The following is a 19,577-nucleotide window of genomic DNA, read 5'->3' as shown; positions in this document are numbered from 1 at the left end:
TCCAACAGATAATGTCATGCATTGCTCCTCAGACGTGGGTTGCATGACAGTCCTTACACCCACCAAATCCAACCTTCCCAGGAAATGTGGGAATATCAGATGTATCATCTTTAATGGAAAGCTCATGACACCCATTCTTATAGAGGGTGTTCCCCTTTCCTGAACTCCTCCCATACCCCACTCCTCTCTTTAATATCCTTCCTTGGAGCTGATGGTGTTTGAAAAGAGCAGGAGGTTCATCACTTTAAGAAAGGTTTTCTACTCTGGTGCTTGGGCTCCATCTGGTATTTTATACCTCTGTTTCTTCTTTCTTTTCATGCACTTGTGTTGGGATTTGACAACAACCTGGCCCTTAAGGTTTGGGTCCAAGATCCATCCTTCCTACCACCAGAAATTTTTCAGTTAAAACTAGAATTACAACAATTAGCTGGAAAGAGGGATGGACAATAAAAAATACAAAAAGTGAGCTACTTAAGGAAGCATGAGCATTCCAAAAGTCTGGAAAATATCCAAATGATTTCTCACAGAAAAAGGTTTAAACTACTGTATTTTCCATAGTCAGTTTGAAGCCCTTGTCAATTGCAAATAAGAGCAATAAGCCCTGAAAGGGAGTGCTTAAGAAGGAAAAATACCTATCATGCTGCAAATTCTCATAATTTCAATGTGAAATATATTTGTGGAAATTTCTGTATGTTCTGTAAGCACAGGGCAGTCTTCCATTCATGTCCAAATAGGCGGTCTCACCATTTATTTATTTTTTTTCAAACACTCCCATAAATGTCAGTGTGTTTTCTGCCACACATATTCTGGTGCACCAATGTGCTAAAAATAAGGCTATGCTATTACTTACTATTACAAATACGGGGGCAGGCTCCAAGGTTGTTACTGAGGCCTTATAGAAAAATTCCATGAAGTCAAAGCCATCTGTGTTTGTTTTTTATCTTTAAAAACATATGGGAATGCTGATAGATTGGGAAATCATTGTGTGTTGCCTTTCATTCCTTGTTTAACCGACACTATTTCTATAAACTAAAATAACATTGCTGAAATGTCAAGCACATTTGCAAACACGTAGTTTTAAACTATTCTGAAGTTCGCACTCGAGAGCACCCTGACACTAAAATACGTAATTTGTTAATTATGAATGAAATCACAGAATTCCTTATCCTTAGGAGGGAAATTCTCCTTTGGGAAGTTGGAGTGGGGGTGACTGGCACAATTTAGAGGGTTGTGCTGTTACCGCTTAGACAAGCACCCAGCACATCCCTTCTCTCGCCCTGCTACCAGCCACGGTGCAAGTCAAGCCATCTCTGCACACTCTGATTTTCACAGAGCTCCGAGCACTGAAATGTAAATTACCTTCACTCATCTTCAGATCATCCCTATGAAGAATTTTTACCCCAGCTATGAGCCACAAATGCTAGGAAAAGTTCTGGTGGTGCTCCAAAACCACGAAAATGCATCTGATGCCTGAAAACCCTGAAGTGCAGCTACGGGGAGCGATGTGTTTTGCCAGTGCTTCCACGCAGGGATTGACTGGTAGTTTATGGCTGGTGTTCCCTTTCTCAGGGTGCTCGTGTGGGGCTGGGGAAATCCCCACAGCTGCAAGACAGCAGCTGATGGAGCAGGAGGATGCTGTGGCATCTCTGAAGCACGATGCTTTCCCAAGCATTTTTGTTAGTGGAAACAGATACGAGTCAAAATCCAGCCAATTTACAGCAGCAAAAAGGGGCAAACTCTGGAGAATGATGAGCAAGGCTGTGAATGTGCAAAAAAGCAGCTTAACGGCATGTTGAAGTTTCTCCTTGAATTCTTGTCCTTTGCAAGAGGAATTAAAATAATGTGCAATCATCTGTGCAGGCTTCACCTCAAGTGGGGAAGGGAGCATAATAAAACCTTCTGTTAAGTGCAACTGCCTGACACAGAGGCTACCTCAGGGACACTAAACTGATTCAATGTGGATACAACATACCTGTTGGGATAAACGCTGCGTGTTGCTGCAACTGAGCATTGGCAAGAGCCTGTTGATAGTGCAAGACACTGGGATTGAAAACGGCACTGGCACCATTGCTTTTTTCAAGTGCTTGTCTCTTTGGTAAAGGGTGAAGAACACCAGGAGGAAAGGCCTGTAAATAAGAAAGTTAGTTAAAATGGCTCCATTTTTAAGACCTTGTCCGTAACATATACATAAATACAAAAACTTAGTATTTTTTAAAGCAGCTAAAGATGCCTCGCCATGCATATTAACTCAAAGCACAGCAATGTAAAATGAGTGAAATTTTGTTATTGGTAGCAAAAGCATGGTACTATTAACCTAGAACTGTAGCAGCACAACTACTGAAAAGAAACGTTTGCTTTAAAGCAACGAAAATAGCATTGCCTTTAAGTAGGTTTTCAAATATTACAGGGAGAAAAAACCACTTGTGTTTCATTGCCAAGTATTTTCTTTTATTTTTAAATTTAAGTATCATTTCCTATTATTATACAGATTAATGGATTACGTTATGCATTTTCAATTACAAAAGCAGTTTTATCTCAATTTGACTTTTCATGAGAGATTTAAAAAAGATGAAACTGTGTTAGGAACCAAACTAAATTGTCTGCGGTCTATTACGTATGAGAATGAGATGGATAAATAGAGCTTCCGGTAAATTAATGAGTATGTGAAATCATTTCCAGTTGATGTTTGAAAAGTAAAGCGATACAAATTTCATTAGTTGCTTCTCTGAAGGAAAAAAAAAAAATTATAATAAAACAAAATAAAATAAAAAAAGCTACATGCAAAGCAAAAGGTGAAAGGTCAAAGTACCAGGTCTACAGTTGCTTCGAGAGGTCGCTTCATTGCTTTGGCAGTCGACTGAGTCTTTTAATAACAGGCAGCGAGCACATGATGGCAGTGGGCCAATGGGAGTCAAGCGAATTAACATACAGGTAAACAGCAAGCAGAGGTGCGTCATGGGAACGGCATTGCATTTGTGGATAGGTGAGAAGGAAAAAAATATTCTGAATGCAATATACAACATACAAAACACTAGGCATGCACAACAACAAAAATGTCTTCTAAAGAAATGAATATTACATTTGAATTAGTACTGAAGCAAAAATGCATCTACTATACCTTAGTTAAAAGCATATAAGAGAGTAAAATATAGATGTTTGAAATTCAGGAAAGTTGAGTAAATCAGCAGCTTGCAGACACTATTAAGCATCATAAACACTTCACAGAGATGCAGAAAGTTTTAAGGATACACCTATTGGAATTCCTGATAAGTCAGTTCGGTCACGTTTTGAAGTGGGAAACTTTATTTTGGTGGTTACGTTTTCAAATACAAAACAGCAGTGAAAGTTGTAATGCATTACAAATGCTATAAATATCAGTGCTTACAAGGCGAATGTCTTTTAATTTAGAGAAGTAAATCATTCAATGGTCAAAATGAGGTTCTCCTTTGCCAATACAAAACACAGTACATAGTATGTCCAGTTACACTAACTTATCATTAATTCCTTTTCTTTTCTCCTACAGCTGGGTCATTTTTGTAGATATTTTCATCTTGTAACTTACCACATTACATTGAGAGGGAAAAAGGCCTTTCAGAACTGAAAACATACTTTCTAAATTTTGCTATAACCTTCAGTACTAGCATCAGGAGCAGGGAATAAAACTGGGCTCCCAGTTCATAAGCCAACATTAACGTATGAGTTATGATACTAGTCCAGCATTATTAATTTTTCAAAAGAAAGTATTTAAGCATAGTACACAGGCATATACATTTATGTATTCTTTCAAGGTAAATTCAAACATATGGCTGATATGACAGCAGTCTGTAAAAAAATTCCTCATATAAAATATTACTTTCACGTATTATAGTGTAAGTAATTCTTACAAACCTTTAGAAAGAAAAGAAAAATTTACTTGGAAATTGAAAGTTTTACTTTTGTTTTTTAAACAGAGGCTGCTATTTAGCTCTTTTTAGAATATACAGATGATGTCTACTTTGAAATCAGTATGTGGAAATAGGGAATAAAAGTTGAAGTGGAGGAAGACAACAAGGCATAAAATCCCTGCAAACACCTTGTGTTCATAAGTTGACCAGGTGCCAACAGGGTATTCTGCAGGACAGTCCTCATTTTACTTATTCCTTGTACCTGTCTCTGTAGCATGAGTCTTCTCAATACCCTCCTCGTCTCTTCTTTAGCACTTTTCTGGATTACATACCCTGATCTACAGCATCTGCTCATCTCTCTGGGCCCAAGACCCAGACACAACAAGAAACACCTAGTCTGAAGTGGGGATCTGGACAGACTTCTGTCTAAGCAGGACACTGTGCAGGTACCACTGCAGAGGACATCACTCCACTGCCTGGGGCACAGCCTCAGAGCTACTCTGCCTCCACCACAGAGGGAAGTCTACACAGAAGTGATGCGGCACAACTGAATTCAGCATTATGCAATGATGAAGTCCACAAGTTCAAATTAACATCGCTAAGAGTAAAGTGTTTCAGTTAATTACCTTTATTATCCAAATACAGATCTTATCTAATCTAACATTTGAACTTATTATCTCTCTGTTTATTATTGCCTTTCTCCAATTTCTCCATGCTCTTCTTAACATCACCTCCCTACTTTGAAGCTTTCTTCTGGCTTTCCCCTCATATTCCCCAGCAAGTTCAGTCTTAGTCTTCCCAACCCAAAGGCTTGATCTGTTCTAAACATACTCATCAATGATGCTTCCATGTAGTTTCCCATTCTTTTTAGGCTTTCAAACTGCTAATTTTGCTCTCCTATATTAATATTTTCTTTTATTTCATCCTGATAGTAAAACCTCCTTTACCTCTTTCTGTTTCATTATATTATCTCCTTCTCAACATTTGATCTACATAACTAACAAGCAATGAATCAATAGCTACAGGATGGAGAGGAAGAGGATACAAAAAGGAAATAAAGATAATATTAAAAATTATCAAACATCCAAGGCATAGTATTTGCCTGCCATACGACACATTGGTATGCTTTAATGTCTCCTGGAATAAAACAAAATCCGCACAGCAGTGGCCTCCATGAATGTGCAAGGAGCTCCTGACTAAACTCAAATGAAAGAAGGAAAGCCCACAAGAGGTGGGAGCAGGGACAGATGGCTCAGGAGGAACAGGGGTACAGCCTGAACATGCAGGGATTTGTTAGGAGAGTCAAAGATCACCTGGAGTTGAATCTGGCAAGGGATGTGAAAGACAATCAGAAGGGCTTCTCAGCAACAAAAGGAAGTCGAGAGAAAATGTGTTTCCACTGCTGAATGGTGCAGGCAGCCTGGTGACACAGGACATGAAGAAGGCTGAGGTTCAGAAAATCCTTTCCATCTCAGTCTTTACTGATGAGAGTGGCCTTCAGGCCAGTGGAAGACCAGTAGGGAAGTCTGAAGTGATAAAGATTTTCCCGTGGGGGAGGATGATCAGGTTAGAGAACATTTAAACAAGCTGTATGTACACAAACCCATAGGAACTAACAGAATGCACTCTGGGTGCTGAAAGAGGTGGCCAATGTCACTGCAAGGTTACTCTTACTTATCTTTGAAAGGTCCCTGTGACTGAGGGAAATTCCCAAAGACTGCAAGAAAGTAAATGACACTTCTATCCTCAAAAAGGGCAGGAAGGAAGGTCTGAGGACTGGCAGGTTGGTCAGCCTCACCTCAGTCACTGGGAAAGCAATTGAGCAAATCCTCATGAAAACCATCTGCAAACACATGAAAGCCAAGACAATGATGGGAAGTAGTCAGCATAGATTTATGACAGGGAAATTGTGCTTAACCAGCCTGACTTCCTTCTATGATGAGGCTGGCAAGGTGGTGAAGGGAGAGCAATGGATGTTGTTTTTCTTGATTTCAGAAAGGATTTCAACACTACTTCATCCTCACAGACAGATTTATTTATCCTGGGCTAAATGGGAAACAGGGAGGTGGACTGACAATTGTCTCACATGGCAGGCTCAAAGGGATGTGACCAGCAACACAGAGCCCAGCTGGAGGCCAGTCACCAGTGGTGTGAAACTTGGAGGAATGGTTGATATACAAGATAGACGTGCTACTGCTCAGAGGGCATAGAAAATCTGGAGAAATGGGCACAGAGGAACTTCACCAAGTCCAACAAAAACAGATATCAAGACCTGTACCTGGGGAGGAACATCATGAGGCAGCAGTACATGCTGGGGGCCACAAAGGCTTGGCAGAAAAGACCCTCAAGATCCTGGTGGACACCAAGCCAGGAATGCGCCCTCATAAGCAAAGGCTGCTAATGGCATGCTGGGCTACACTGGCAAGAGTATCACCAACAGTTGGAAGGAGATGATTCTTCCCCTCTACTCAGCCCTGGTGAGGCCACAGATGGAGCACTCTGTCCAGGTCTGGGCACCCCAGTACAAGAAAGATACAGGTGTACTAGAAAACACTCCCATAGAGGACCTGAAAGATGATCAAGGGATTGGATTCAGCCTGGAGAAGACACAGGGGAATCTCATCAGTGTATACAAATACTTGATTTCAGGGTAAGGATGAAGCCAGTGATGCCAAGGCACAGGAGAAGAGAAAATGGAAACAAACAAAAAAAAAAAAAAAAAAAACAAAAAAAAAAAAAAAAAAAAAAGAAATTCCATTTAAATGTAAGATTAAAAAAAAAAAAAAGCTTCCATACTGGAAGTATGGAGCAGGTTTTCAAGTTATGGAGTTTTTAGAGAGACATTAGTAAACCAAACAGGCACATCCTGGGCAATCTCCTCTAGCTCCCCTGCTTAAGCAGGGGAAATGGGCTGGAATATTTTGTACATATTTCTCTGCAAAATGTTACCCTGAAATACAGGTCCCTGTTGCCTTCTCCTGTGACATTAGACTGATAACATTTCAATTCTGTGTTTCCAAAGATGCTTCATCTTGCTTTGAGGCTAATGCAACTCTAATTAAGCCTTATTTAAAACCACAGGATATATATCTGCAACCATTACCGAAGTGCAAAAGAAATTAATCCCCTCATCTCTCTCCTTTCTTATTTAGTATAGTGCTTAGAAATATTACATTCTCTAAATGAACAATAAATATTGCACAACAGAAGCTAATCAGAATAAACCCCAATCTTCTCTGCTTTAATTTCCAGATGGTATTCAATTTCTGCAAGCACTGGAAACTTTAACTAAAAATCATCCAATTTGAAACAAAGCCTGTGATACTATTAGAGAAAGAATATTGAAACTTAAGAAATAGTCTTCTGTATGATGGTTTACTTTCTTGCACAACTTACCCTTTGTCCCTCAAAAAAGTCTGGTCTTTTCTAATTTGTTAAATACAATAGCTTGGGGTAGTTATGTACTGTACTGTATTGTGTTTCTTGTAGGCCTTTAAACCAGAGAATAACTGCATTGTCTCTAACTATTGTATGCACTGCCCACAAGTCCACAAACCACATCTGCTTAATTATTCGTCCACTGCCAGCAATGAGGACAATGATCCTTTGATTTGCTGCCAGCAGTTTTGTCTCTCAAGTCAGATCCTGCATGTTCAATTTATTTAACTTTATCAATACCACTGCAAATTCATCAACTTTCCTGGTAGCAACTGTAAGAGGAATCCAATCCTAGTGAAGGGGTGGGCTGTCTTCTCTGAATAGTTTTAAGTAAGAGGTTAAAATATCTGAAAATAAAAGCTCTCACTCTCTTTTCTTCTGACTGCAACCACAATATTTCTTTCCTAATGATTCTCATTACAGTTTACTACTTTAAAACCTCATAATTCAAGTAACTGGCCTATAATAGTGGGAGAGGCAAGAAGTCTCTACGCATGAAATGCGTCAACCAAAGTTCAAAAATATACAGGCAACACTTTTTAGTCATTGGGGATAGTTGTAGATCCACAGGGGGCAGTTCTTTCTCATCCTCAGGCAGGCACTAATGGTACATCAGATGAGTGTCCTGGTTTTTCTACTCTACCAGAACAGTCAGACCAAGGTGGCTGGCTGGTTGTCTTGTTTCTAAGCCAGACTGTGCTGATCTCAATACAGGTTTCTGTTCTATTACTGATCTCTGAAGTGAACACTCTCTCTTTGCTTTTCTTCCAAATTTCCACATGTATATCTGCCATCAAAGAGCTAAAACAGCATATGTGTCCCTGTTTTCCTGGGAACACTGAAGCTTATCAGTTTTGTTTCTGTTTGGAAATACTAGGGGCAAATTTACAAATAATTGAGGCAGAGAACAGAAGTGGTATAGAGTGTCATTTGCTTCACTGTCTTGAATAGAAATACAGCATTAAAACAAGGGCATAAAGAAAAGAAAGTGCTTCCTCCCATCAAGCAATAGTAATAATTTTATAAATTCTTATCTTTCACCAAAGTATAAAAAAAAGAAAAATTAAAAAAAAAGAGGCAAAAGAGAAAAGAAAGTATAAGCAAACAGCATTAAATTGAAGCAAAATAGGCATCAAAAAAAAGGCAGCCATACATGCCAGCACTTACCATCACAGTCGCAGCTGCCGCAGCTGCCTGGGCTGCCACTGCAGCCTGGTTGGCTTGGTGTTGCGCCGCTTTGATTTTGGCCTGCAAATGTGCAGGAGGGTGAAAATACTTGCATTTCTCCCTCATGCAACGACCTTTTATGTAATCCATACACACGGTTACGGTGTTGTCATTTGTGTCAATCATTGTGCTGTCTGCCGGATGCGCAAAGCGGCAATCAGTCTCTCCACGCGCACAGTTCCCCCGCTGGAACTCCCTGCACACCTACATGCAAAACAACACACGTTGCAGGGGCACAGCTCGGTGCAGCGTGAAAGGGCAGGGAGTGTCCCAAGCCCCCAAAGAACAGACCTGTCCCCTTCCCTTGTTAGTTCAAGTTTTATAGCAACTTCAATTTGATAAACCCTTCTGGTGGGTGAGGGGAGTGCACCTATTTTATCCTTATATTCTTGGCTCCTCAGGTAGCTCTCTGGTACTCTGGCTAAATAACAAAAGCATTCCCAAATGCCTTTCCTTTTTCCTGTTTAAAAAGCAGCTGGGAAAGATACTTACTTATGTAACTGCTCCTGCAAAACTAGCTGGGAATCACAAAATGTTTTGCCTCTTTCTGACTACACTTTGTATTCTTGCAGGTGGACTGGTAGGGAAGGAGTTCCTCTTGCTGAAACCCAGGGAAAATACACATCAGATGCACTGCATTTTTTATGAAGTCTACAAACAAAATTGAGAACCTACTTAAAAATAATTTTCAAAAATGGGCAGAATGAACACGCTGACTTTCCTAAGAAGAAATGTGCTCTAGACACTGGTGCTTAGGCTTTTGGGAAAGGACATTCATTTCTGCTAGAGCCATTTGTCCTTCTTGTGTACTCAGATCACAGATTCCACTGAGTCCAGCCACGCAGTGATCCAGCAACAGCTGGGAGGCTCTGCACAGAGCTGGGGGCTTGGCCCTTCAGCCTGCTGCAGGGTTGGTAATATTCCACATCTCCACTGGCAGCTCAGGCTGAAGGGCTACACCATTCCCCTAATATCAGTCCATAAAACTATAAAATTCCCTTATTATCAGTGCAGAAAAACCAAGACAATTATTACTGAAATAAAAAATGTGGTTGTTAGATATTTCATCAAGGGATGCCTTTACAGGCACAGGTTGAAGTTTTTCGAGATGATGAACTTTACAAAAAATGAAAACTCATGTTGATGTCTGTGTATTAAATATAAGCAAAAACACTACCTTAAAAATAACAGTATTTAATTACCACTGGCCGCAAGTGCAGAAATCCTGCCTGGTTACAAGTTTTTTATCTGTAGCAACTAAATTCAAGCTTCGCTTCTAAAACAACAGTTACACCCTCCAAGATCTCTCACACATCCTAACAGAGAAAGTGTTTCTAGTCACAGTGGTGTCTACAGTACCTCCAGTTTATCAGTCCTGAGGAGTTTCTGGGTAGCAGTTGAACTGGGGACTGAGACCGGTGGACTTCCAGGAACAATGACAGGCGGCGTGGGTAGGATCTCAGTCGGGACTAAGCCAACTCCTGGTGTTACTGGCGTTAGGTAAGGAGCAAAGCTAATAGCCGTGTTTGTTCCTATTGTGGGACCCACCGGAAATGTGGGCTGAAAAAGGAAAACACACACCAAGATGAAATTAAAAGCCCCTTAATCAATAGCTTACTAGTTGTCCTTTGCTTGCTGTTCTTTCTGGCACTGATTCGTTTTCCTAAAGAAAAACTTTAAACAGCTGGCAAAATACACAGCATCCTCTCTTCTTTTAATCATGTAACACATTCCAGCAGCACACGAAGAACCACCTTTGGAACTCTATTACTGGAAAAGAGTCTGCAGATGCAAAGGAAGTCCTACTTTGAACCTGAATCTGTGCGGAGGTCCAGCTTACATTGCAGGCTTATTTACACACCTAAATGTAGAAATAACATAGACTTTATTGCTTTTCCTCAATACTTGTTTTCCTTGGGAAAACAGGCTGTTTTTCAAAGTATTCAGATTTCATAGCTGAAGCGTTATTAACTATATTAAAGCCATATTTCTAATAAGAGTACATATAATGAGCTCTTTGGCATGTAACTTCCAGTATGTTTGCATACTGTATTTTGCCACCTCCTGCAATTATATGTTACTGTGTCTCATACACTGAAGAAAACTCAACTTTGCAAACGTTTGTGTGCTCAGCTGTCACCAGTGGCAAGCAGAATAAATATTATAATCTCAGCTGGACACAATATTTAGAAAGGGATTATTAAAGTTTATATTAGTTCATCATATGAAAAACTTTGATTGAAGGGAATGATATGGGTCTAAAAATCTTGTTTTGTTCCTTCCTACAGGGAGTCAGTGAAGTCATGACCAGAAGAAAGAGCATTTGTGTGATGCTACAACAGCCATGATGAAGCAGAATAGTGGGTTTGTTAACACCAGCTCCACAGGGGGTGGAGGCAGAACATCACCATGGTCAGCTCATGCTCTGACCTGGAAAGTGCTTTAGTTCTGCAGAGCTGAGTACCCCAGAGAGTGAAGCTATAATTATAAATGAGGAAAAACAGGACACATCTCCGATTAGCTTTGTCAGAAATTAGTTTCCCAAATAAGCCAGCAGCTGGAAACACAACAGCACAACACTAAGACTTGAAACACTTTAACAAAGGAGAAGAGTCTTTCTTGTTAAAGTGGCCTGCATGACAGAAAATACATAGAAAATACACAAAAGAAAACACAGCACCTAGAAGGCAGTTTTTTCTTTTTTGTTTGTGTTTAGTTTTCTTGGGATTTTTTGTCTTTGGAACCAATAACTAAATTATAAATGGATGTGACTTAGTACCAATAAGATGCTCTGAGTATACAGATTAACCAGGATAACCAACTATACAGAAATGGCATCTACCTGCTCTTAAGAGTTAAAAATATATTATGCTGTGTTCTAATCAGTGATCAAATCTGCTTGATATCAAGCAACCCAGTTTATCTGTCAAACATGAGCTAAATTCTGAAGAGCATAATAATGAACACTTATATGAAACAATGGTTTGACTATGTTGAAAACAGTATGTGTTATGTGAAGTATAAATAACAGCTTTGTGTCAGATATAATTTTAAAAATAAATCCACTTGTCAAATGACTTCTATGAAATTTTCTTTCACTTTTTATCCATTTGGTCAAGGCTGAGTCATCTTAATCTGGCAATTTGTGTGAGACAGACCTGGCATTTTTATCACAGCAATCAGTGCAGAAGACATTACGTCAATGAAATTGTAAAGTTCAAATGATAAAATGGATGAGAAGAAAAAACTGTAATTTTGCCACTTCAATTTTTCTCATAATATTAAGAGGTGGAATCTATTACTTCATCACAACTTTTTCTGGTGAAAACTCAAGCAGTAAATCACCAGGAAATATCAAGACACATTAAGAGGCCAACATCACCAGATACAATTTGATGAACATGTACCAGAAATTCAGGGAGTCCTGACACTCAATGCCCAATCCTACCCGACAGTAGATGTTTTGAGTATAAAAAAGCATTACTTAAAAAGGCACCTGGGGTGAGCTTCCTGTGACCAAATGCAGATGCCTTCTTCTAAGATACCTACACTTGACTTCTGTGGTAGCCCATGGAAACACAAAGGCACTTTGAAAACTAAATCATCTAATCCAAATGCCGGTGTCTGGAACAAGCCAAGCAAATAGTAATTAGGAGTGCCTATGTCTTTTGATAAACTATAAATGGACCTTGGAAACTCACTGCAGAAGTTGATGCCAACACTCCAGATGCCTCAAGTTAGAGAAAAAAATCCCACTCTAGTGGGATGCCTTACACTAGGAATTTAGATTGAGAAAACATCATTAGCAGCCATGTGTGAAAAGTTTAATTCAGATAACTTGCCAAACCATGCTTTGGTAGTCTGCTACACTGAGGAGCCCAACTGCAAGGACTGCCCGAAACAACTGATCACTTTAGTGCATATCCAAAGATGCTGCTCATGCATGCCAGACTCTAGTCCTGTATCACCTCCTGGATATGAAGTGTCTCAGGCACCGTGTGAATCACCTTGAGACAAAACACTGAGTTTGTGAAGTGCATGCACCACCAATTCTCTGTCTTGTCCTCACACACTTCAGGCTTCAACAGACTAAGAAAAAGATAATCATTAACTTTTGTTCCTGGTACTGAGAATAAATAATATTTAAAGCCATTCAGACCCATAGACTCCTGAGAAACTTTGTGTTTCTACTCAAATCACTTACTAGCAAATTATTGTAATTATACAAATTTCCACCTCCAGAAGGATTATAGGCAAAAATCTTGCAAACACAACACGAAATGCATTAAGGGGGCAAAAAAGAGGAAAAAAAATGCAAATTATTATGGCATTAAAGAAAAATACATCAAGTCTACAGCAACGTTCCATTAAATCTTGAAATGCAAATATAAATGAGCATATGTCCAGCATTTTGACCATTCCTTAAGTAAACAGACAGAGACTATTTTTATTGATACTATTTAGAGAACTTTTGCAGGTCAATAGAGTCTTCAACTTTACTTACCATTAAGACCACCAGAGAAATATACTTACCACTGGCTGTAGTGGTGTCCCTGGAAACATGAACTGCATTTGCTGGGCGAGCATTGCTGCTGCAGTTTTTTGCTGGATTAAGTTGTTCCTGCCATTGATTTCCAGTTGAGTTTTTAAATGTGTTGGTGGATGAAGGTACTTGCAGTTCTCCCTTGTACAACGACCCTGAATAAAGAAGTCACACTAATCAGTCGGCTGCTTTTGATGATAGTTCAATGCCTTCAAGCAAAATATTACATCATAAACTAAGCAAGAACTAATGAAACACAGGGTGTTTCCTGGGAACTATGTAGAGGGCTGAAAGGAGCTGATGGCCTTGAGCTCTGCCTCAGCCCACCACCTCTGATTGATCATTAAGGCTATTAGCCACGGAAAAAAAAAGGAGAAATGCTGTGAATCAGCATTTTCATTGTTAAGTACAGATCACTGCCATACAATTAATAATCTCAGAACTGTCCAGACTGCCTGAACTGTCTCATGACATTCTGGCTAGAGTATCTGGTGTTACCGTAACATAAAAGTTTTTTATTAAATGACATCACATGATGAATAACAAATTGAAACCCTCTGTAAGAGAAATGTAGCTTTTAAGTACATCGTATTAAAAATAATTGTGTGATCATGGCAGGGAGGACCTAAAGTTGCCACTCTGCTTGTGTTCTCTCATACATTCACCCTTATTCCAGTTCACTGCCTTCCAGCCTCCTGTTTTTATTACATCAGCACAACTTTGAACTATTTCTATTCAAGTATAAAAGAAGGCAAGGTGGTTCTTTTACAGCCTAGATTTAGAAGCAGTGCATGGATCTAAATCTGAAGGTTTTGTCCCACAGCCCAAGGACAGCCCCAATCAACATGAAAAGAGGAGTTTTTAGACAGTTGCAAGATAATAAGAGACTATAAAAATATAGGTGGGCTGTCATCTTGAGGTGGCTTGGGTTAGAGGAGATGGATGTACAAGCTGACCCCAAACATAGGTAGAGTGGTGTAAGATGCACTGATATATTTTCCCCCAGAAAGGGAAATTGTAAGGTGCACCAGGAGGTTGTGCAGCTGCAGGGCAGGACCTGCTGAGATCAGAAGCTCCTTGATGACATGGCTCACAAACAATCACAGAGTTTTAAGAGCTGTGACTAGAGGGCCTAAAGCATTAGTCAAACCACACTGGATACACTCAACTTGTGTAAGTTGTTTCCAAATTGAGAGATTTTTAAGAAGTGCTTTTTAAGCTTCCCATTCACTAGCATTAGGGCTTTGCTATTTGTAGACAAGTAGGAATATCCTTCTATAGTCAAAAAAGCATCCAGATCCCTATGCAGGAATATCACACAGTACAGACATACACTGACTCTGTGTATGCACATACACACGCTGCTACAAAATTTTCAACAGGCTTCAAAGGTTCCAAAACTAGTGTTATTGTTATACTTTTGACCTAGACACCAAAACAGTGTGGATTCAGCCTCTAATTTTCTACAAGGATGTCATAACTAGCTGTGCAGGGGTGAGTTAAACATGTTCAGGAAGCTTCTCCTGTGTCAAGGCTGATGGGAATGCAAACAACTATTTCCACACTATTAAACTATTGAGAACAGCCCTTTCCTGAACTGCCCCTGGCTGCTGCTGGAAGTATGCTAAACAGCAGAAGCCAGAAAATGCAGAAAGCTAAAAATTTAGGAACAAGTCTCAACACTCAGGAACAATGGTCTCAGTGCTGTTTTAGCCTCCTACTACAGTTGCAGCCACTCTCAAGACATTAGACTTTCCTTCTGTTGAGAAAATCACTAATGCTGCCTGATTTAATGAATTACACAAAAGGAACATTACTTTGTCAGCTGGCATGAGCAGAACCAGAAATAGTCATGATTTGATGGACACAAAAGAAATCTGGCTCTTTCATTTGGGGGCAATGTGGCCTTCGCCATCATAATGCTAAACTGGAGCAGATTCAGCACAGACAATGAGCATATGCTTTTTTGTTAGCTGATGACTGATTTAGACATTTTTAACTAATAGCTATTTTACCTTAGCCTATTTTGTATATCAACAGCTCCTACAGCAATTTTATAAATTAAAAAAAAACAAAATCATACCAAACTACTGAATCTGATGGAAATATTCACCTATGGAATCAAAAATTTTCCTTAAACAAGGACTAAGAGCAACTTGCATGCACAGTGGCTTCTGAAGTACCTTAAACCTGAGAGTGCCTTCAGCCAGACCTCCAGTCTTACCTCTGAAAGCACACAGCTACTGTATACCATCACTTCAAGCTCTGCAAAGCAACCCACAGTGCACAAAAGACTGGTTATTTCTGAAAACTTTCAAATTAATCCAACCATACAGAAATGTACTGTCCTCTCTGAAGTTATTCACGTCTATGCATCGTTTACCAGTTTTTGAGCCCCCGGTTAGCAATGAACGTACGTACTATAAAAGAGTTGTGTGGTCCTGCCACGCTGCTATAGAAAGCCCTCTAAACAGATCAAGCCTTGTTGAAATTAAATGACCCAAAATAAACTGCAGTGGAATGAGCACTGAAAATAGTGAGTAAATTAATCCGCCCTCACTACCAAAATTAAATAAATTCTGAGACTGGCTTTTTTACTTTTTGAACTTACAATGGTAGCAGGAAAACATCTAGAGGAATTTTTCATTCCTTCTTTCCCAAATGCTCCATTTCCCAACTACTAATCACTGCACAAACAAAAATTCAAACCTGTAGTATCATTTCAGTCAAATGAAATCATATTGACTCTGAAATTTTTGTTTATTAAAATGTCAAATATGAAGTGCAACTCACATGACAGCACATATCAACCAAAAGGCAGAACAGGCAACTGTACACAACACGCAGGCGTATTCACTGTATTGGCTGGGTCACCATCAATGAGTCCACTTTGTAAAAAACTACTATGCTAGAAGGCCACATCACAAATGCAGAGACAAAATCAGGTACTTTAACTTTCAAGTACATCAATATCAAGCTTCTGGAGTGAGGCTTGCTTCATTTTAAAACCACAACTGTTTAGGAGCTGTTCCACAGACATTCCGTCCCTCTGGCACAGGACGGCACAAACGCAGCAGGATAAGGCAGGCGGCAGGGAAAAGTAATTGCCCCTTACAATTTTCAACCTGTTCCCACATATGAGTCAGAGTCCTGAAACTGAGGCCACAGACAGGTTTGAAACTGGGTCCCTAGAAACTCCTGTCACCCATGAAGTGAAGGTTATCAACAAGCACATCATAAGCGGTTGTGCACTTCCCATGGGAGTTCATGCAAAAAAATCACTTTCAATGAGCTGTCTCCTTATCTGCAATGGATAGAAACAACGAACAGACATCAGATTACATTCCCAGCAGTCTGTTACTCCCCTTATCCTGGAGGGATGGTACCTAACTCTGACCTTTTATTTCTTTGCCTTTGTTCTCTACAGCTGTCCAGCCTACTGCCCCGCACCCCATTTCAGGCAGGTAATGGAAAGTTTTAACAGAAAAGCTACTTTTCTACTGCTAATTATCCAGACTAGAACATGCTGTGGCTCATGTCAGGCTGTCCCACAAGATTCATTCTAGTAAAGCAGTGAGTGAGGGAAAGGGTGCATCAAGGAGCTGGAAGCTCAAAGGACTTCAGTGCCCAACACCAGGGCTCAGCAAAGAGAGGCTCCACTTTTACAGGGGCCATGGTCTGGGGAGCTGCTACCTGACTGGCTTAACTTCAAAAACACATCCCTTAACAAGCCATGTCACACCACTGTTTTTTTTAAAAAAATCAACAGATTTTCCCATTAAGAACAATAAGTAGTTTGTCTAAGATCAATGCCACAAGACAGCCCACAGACTAGAGTATATTAAAAAGCTAGATATGTGCTAAGAATTTTAAATTTAAAATAAGCAAAATGAGGTGAATGTAGAAGTAACACCCCATAACTTTGCATGTTAACACACGCAAAGGATCCACATGAGGATCCATTTCCTATCTTTGAATATTTCATAAACTCACAACTTCTTTCAGTAATTTACTCTTGCTCTAATAGTAACAATAACAATAATTAATTCAAGCTAGGGAATTGCTTATGTAGAATAATGAGTTAGCTTTTACTTATTAAAATTAACTTTCATAAAAGTAAGATGTTTGAACAGAAAAAAAAATAGGCAAAACAATGTTTCTTCTATCTTTCAAGGCAAGAATCAACTAAAGTTTCCAGAATTATTTTGCTCAGGTACAGAATTTCAGGCAATTTATTGATGTTATTAATGGGAAATAACAGAGCATGACTCCCCCTACTCACAGTACACTGTTAAAAAACAGGTTATCCAATGAGAAGCAGAAAGCAGGAGGCATGCTGGCTTGCAGGTGTCTGTCCCTTCTTCCAAACCTCACTCCCCAGGGTGCTTCCAGCTCCTCCCAGCTTCCTACTGTATCCCACCTTCCTCCTTCCTTCTCCCCCAGAGCACCCTCCCACCTCTCCTAACTATAGGCCAGGAAACAACTCACAGGATAATAATAACTCGCTGGAGCCGTGCGTGTCCCGAGGAGCCGGCCAAGACGCGCAAGCTGCTGGCAGACCACGCTCGGGAGCAGCTTAGTGCCTGCTCCTGCCTTTTCCTTAATTGGGTAAAACTTTGGATCTGCCTTCTACCCAGACACTGATTTTTGCATAACCAGTAAGAACTTTGAGATATGCCTTTGAGATGTCTGCTTCTAGCAGCTTTGCTTGAAATTGGCTATATTGTTCAGAAGTTATTAGGGTGAGAGGATGACACTGGCAAAAATATGGACAGTGCCTTTATGCAAAACCTGTTTCCTTAAGAAAACAAGCTACTCCTAAAATGCAGATGAAATTTTATGAACTCTTGAGATTGAATTGCATTCTAATGGGAAAAGAAGAAAAGTATATGACTTCCAAGACATAAATGGTTTTAGAAGGCATCTGAGCAACTCGTTCTACAAGAGAAAAGAAGACTTTCTGGTTTCCAGACAGGCACTATGAGATCTAAACATTTGCTGGAGTTAGAAAAGACATACCCAAATTTTTAAAAGTAATAATCACCTAATGCCACAACTATTCCTCCCACTCAAAAAAAAAAAAAAAAAAAAAAAAAAAAAAAAAAAACCAACAAAAACTTTTGCAATTTTCTGCATGCCTTGCACATGCCTGTAAAGATCAGAACACGTTTTAAAACAGTAATGCCTTTGCAGCTGTGGGCAGGCTGCTTAGCTAAACATTGCCTACTGAAGGTATTACACACTGTTAAAACCCCAGCAGAGTGGTAGCTAGCACAGGACACTGTCCAGGGTGGTGGCAGCACATGGCAAGAATAGCCACAAAGACAGCAGTGTCAGCAGCTGGGGTGGTACCTAAGACATAAATACTTTTTTGGAAGAGTTTCTGTCAACAGCAAGAACTGTTTTTTCTCCTTTGGGATTCCTCCTCAGCAGCCCCTCAGCAAATTCTGTTTGGGAATGTATGTGGCCTCACCCAATCAATTAAAAAAATTCAGTATTACATAAACCAGGAACTTTTAAATTGTGATAATCCTGTGCTCCCTGAGGCTAAAATTAGACCCAGTCAATAGGAAGGCAGGTATTTTGAGATACTTAAGCTTCTGCTCTTTTGCATAGGCAGCCACACTAACTCTACCAACCCAAAACATCCAGTTCAGAAGTTACTTTTTCAAATGCAGAAATATCAAAGAGGAAAAAAAAACCCAGAACACTAAAGAAAACACTGTGTATTCATACACAGGGAGGGATGATTCCTCTTGTTCTATAGGATTTGAATGCATGCATTTCCCTACATATTTTAGTACATGAGAGTTCAATCACTAGCAGCACTTTCAACAGCCATGGAAAACTCTAGTTTGGACTGAATTAAAAAGCATTTCCATCTAACATCACAATCCGTGAATTCAATTTTCCTATGCAGGTCAATCTGCTTCCTAACTTCACTCAGGAAGTAAAAAACCAGACACCACAACTCCATTAAAGTATTCCCTTTGCACTTGCTGCAAATATGCACCACCTCATACAATCGGTAGGACTACACATGCTCATAGAGTTATCCATATGTCCAAGGACTTAGGCAACTTAGTTAAGCCTTAAGAATGACTAGTCAGAGATTTTAAAAAATGTAACATTTTATTTCTTCCTTAAGGCATACTAAAAAATTTCAATTTTTTTTCATTTTGCATAATTTCACATCTAGAGTACATTGCCTTGCAAACATGTGTGCTTATGAAAACACAATTTTATTTTAGCCTAAGCAGTATTTTATATAATTTCATAGATATAAATGACGATCAGAATAAGATTCCTTATCTTGAAAATGGAGCACACTTGAACTATTTGTGAAATTGAAAAATAATTCAGGACAAAACTGTGCTACTAATAGAAATATTAGGCTTTTGATGGTGAGTTCAAATACCTCAGACTTTACAATTTGCCATACATCTTAAAAACACAAAGACCTAAAGAAAAAAATGTATTTCAAA

At 39.5% G+C, this 19,577-nt stretch overlaps 1 protein-coding gene across 11 annotated transcripts in view; it reads right to left on the bottom strand.

Moving 5' to 3' along the window:
* Positions 1 to 19,577, bottom strand: part of MBNL2 (muscleblind like splicing regulator 2) — a 106,630-nt gene that overhangs the window by 20,793 nt on the left and 66,260 nt on the right. For 7 of the 11 annotated variants that reach the window (XM_068182470.1, XM_068182463.1, XM_068182460.1 and 4 more), the window contains 5 exons: positions 13,083 to 13,247; positions 9,909 to 10,109; positions 8,490 to 8,753; positions 2,810 to 2,863; positions 1,973 to 2,126 (listed from right to left, as the gene is read on the bottom strand). In XM_068182470.1, coding sequence (XP_068038571.1) covers positions 1,973 to 2,126; positions 2,810 to 2,863; positions 8,490 to 8,753; positions 9,909 to 10,109; positions 13,083 to 13,136 — 727 coding nt within the window. In that variant the 5' untranslated portion in view covers positions 13,137 to 13,247. The remainder of the gene's footprint in view (positions 1 to 1,972; positions 2,127 to 2,809; positions 2,864 to 8,489; positions 8,754 to 9,908; positions 10,110 to 13,082; positions 13,248 to 19,577) is intronic. The other 4 variants (XM_068182467.1, XM_068182466.1, XM_068182469.1 and 1 more) reach the window with 1 other exon arrangement.

This window comes from Anomalospiza imberbis, chromosome 2 (genome assembly GCF_031753505.1).
Source record: "Anomalospiza imberbis isolate Cuckoo-Finch-1a 21T00152 chromosome 2, ASM3175350v1, whole genome shotgun sequence".
NCBI lineage: Eukaryota > Metazoa > Chordata > Aves > Passeriformes > Viduidae > Anomalospiza > Anomalospiza imberbis.
The sequence above is the reverse complement of the archived record's forward strand: the minus strand, read 5'-3'. Positions and strand labels throughout refer to the sequence as shown.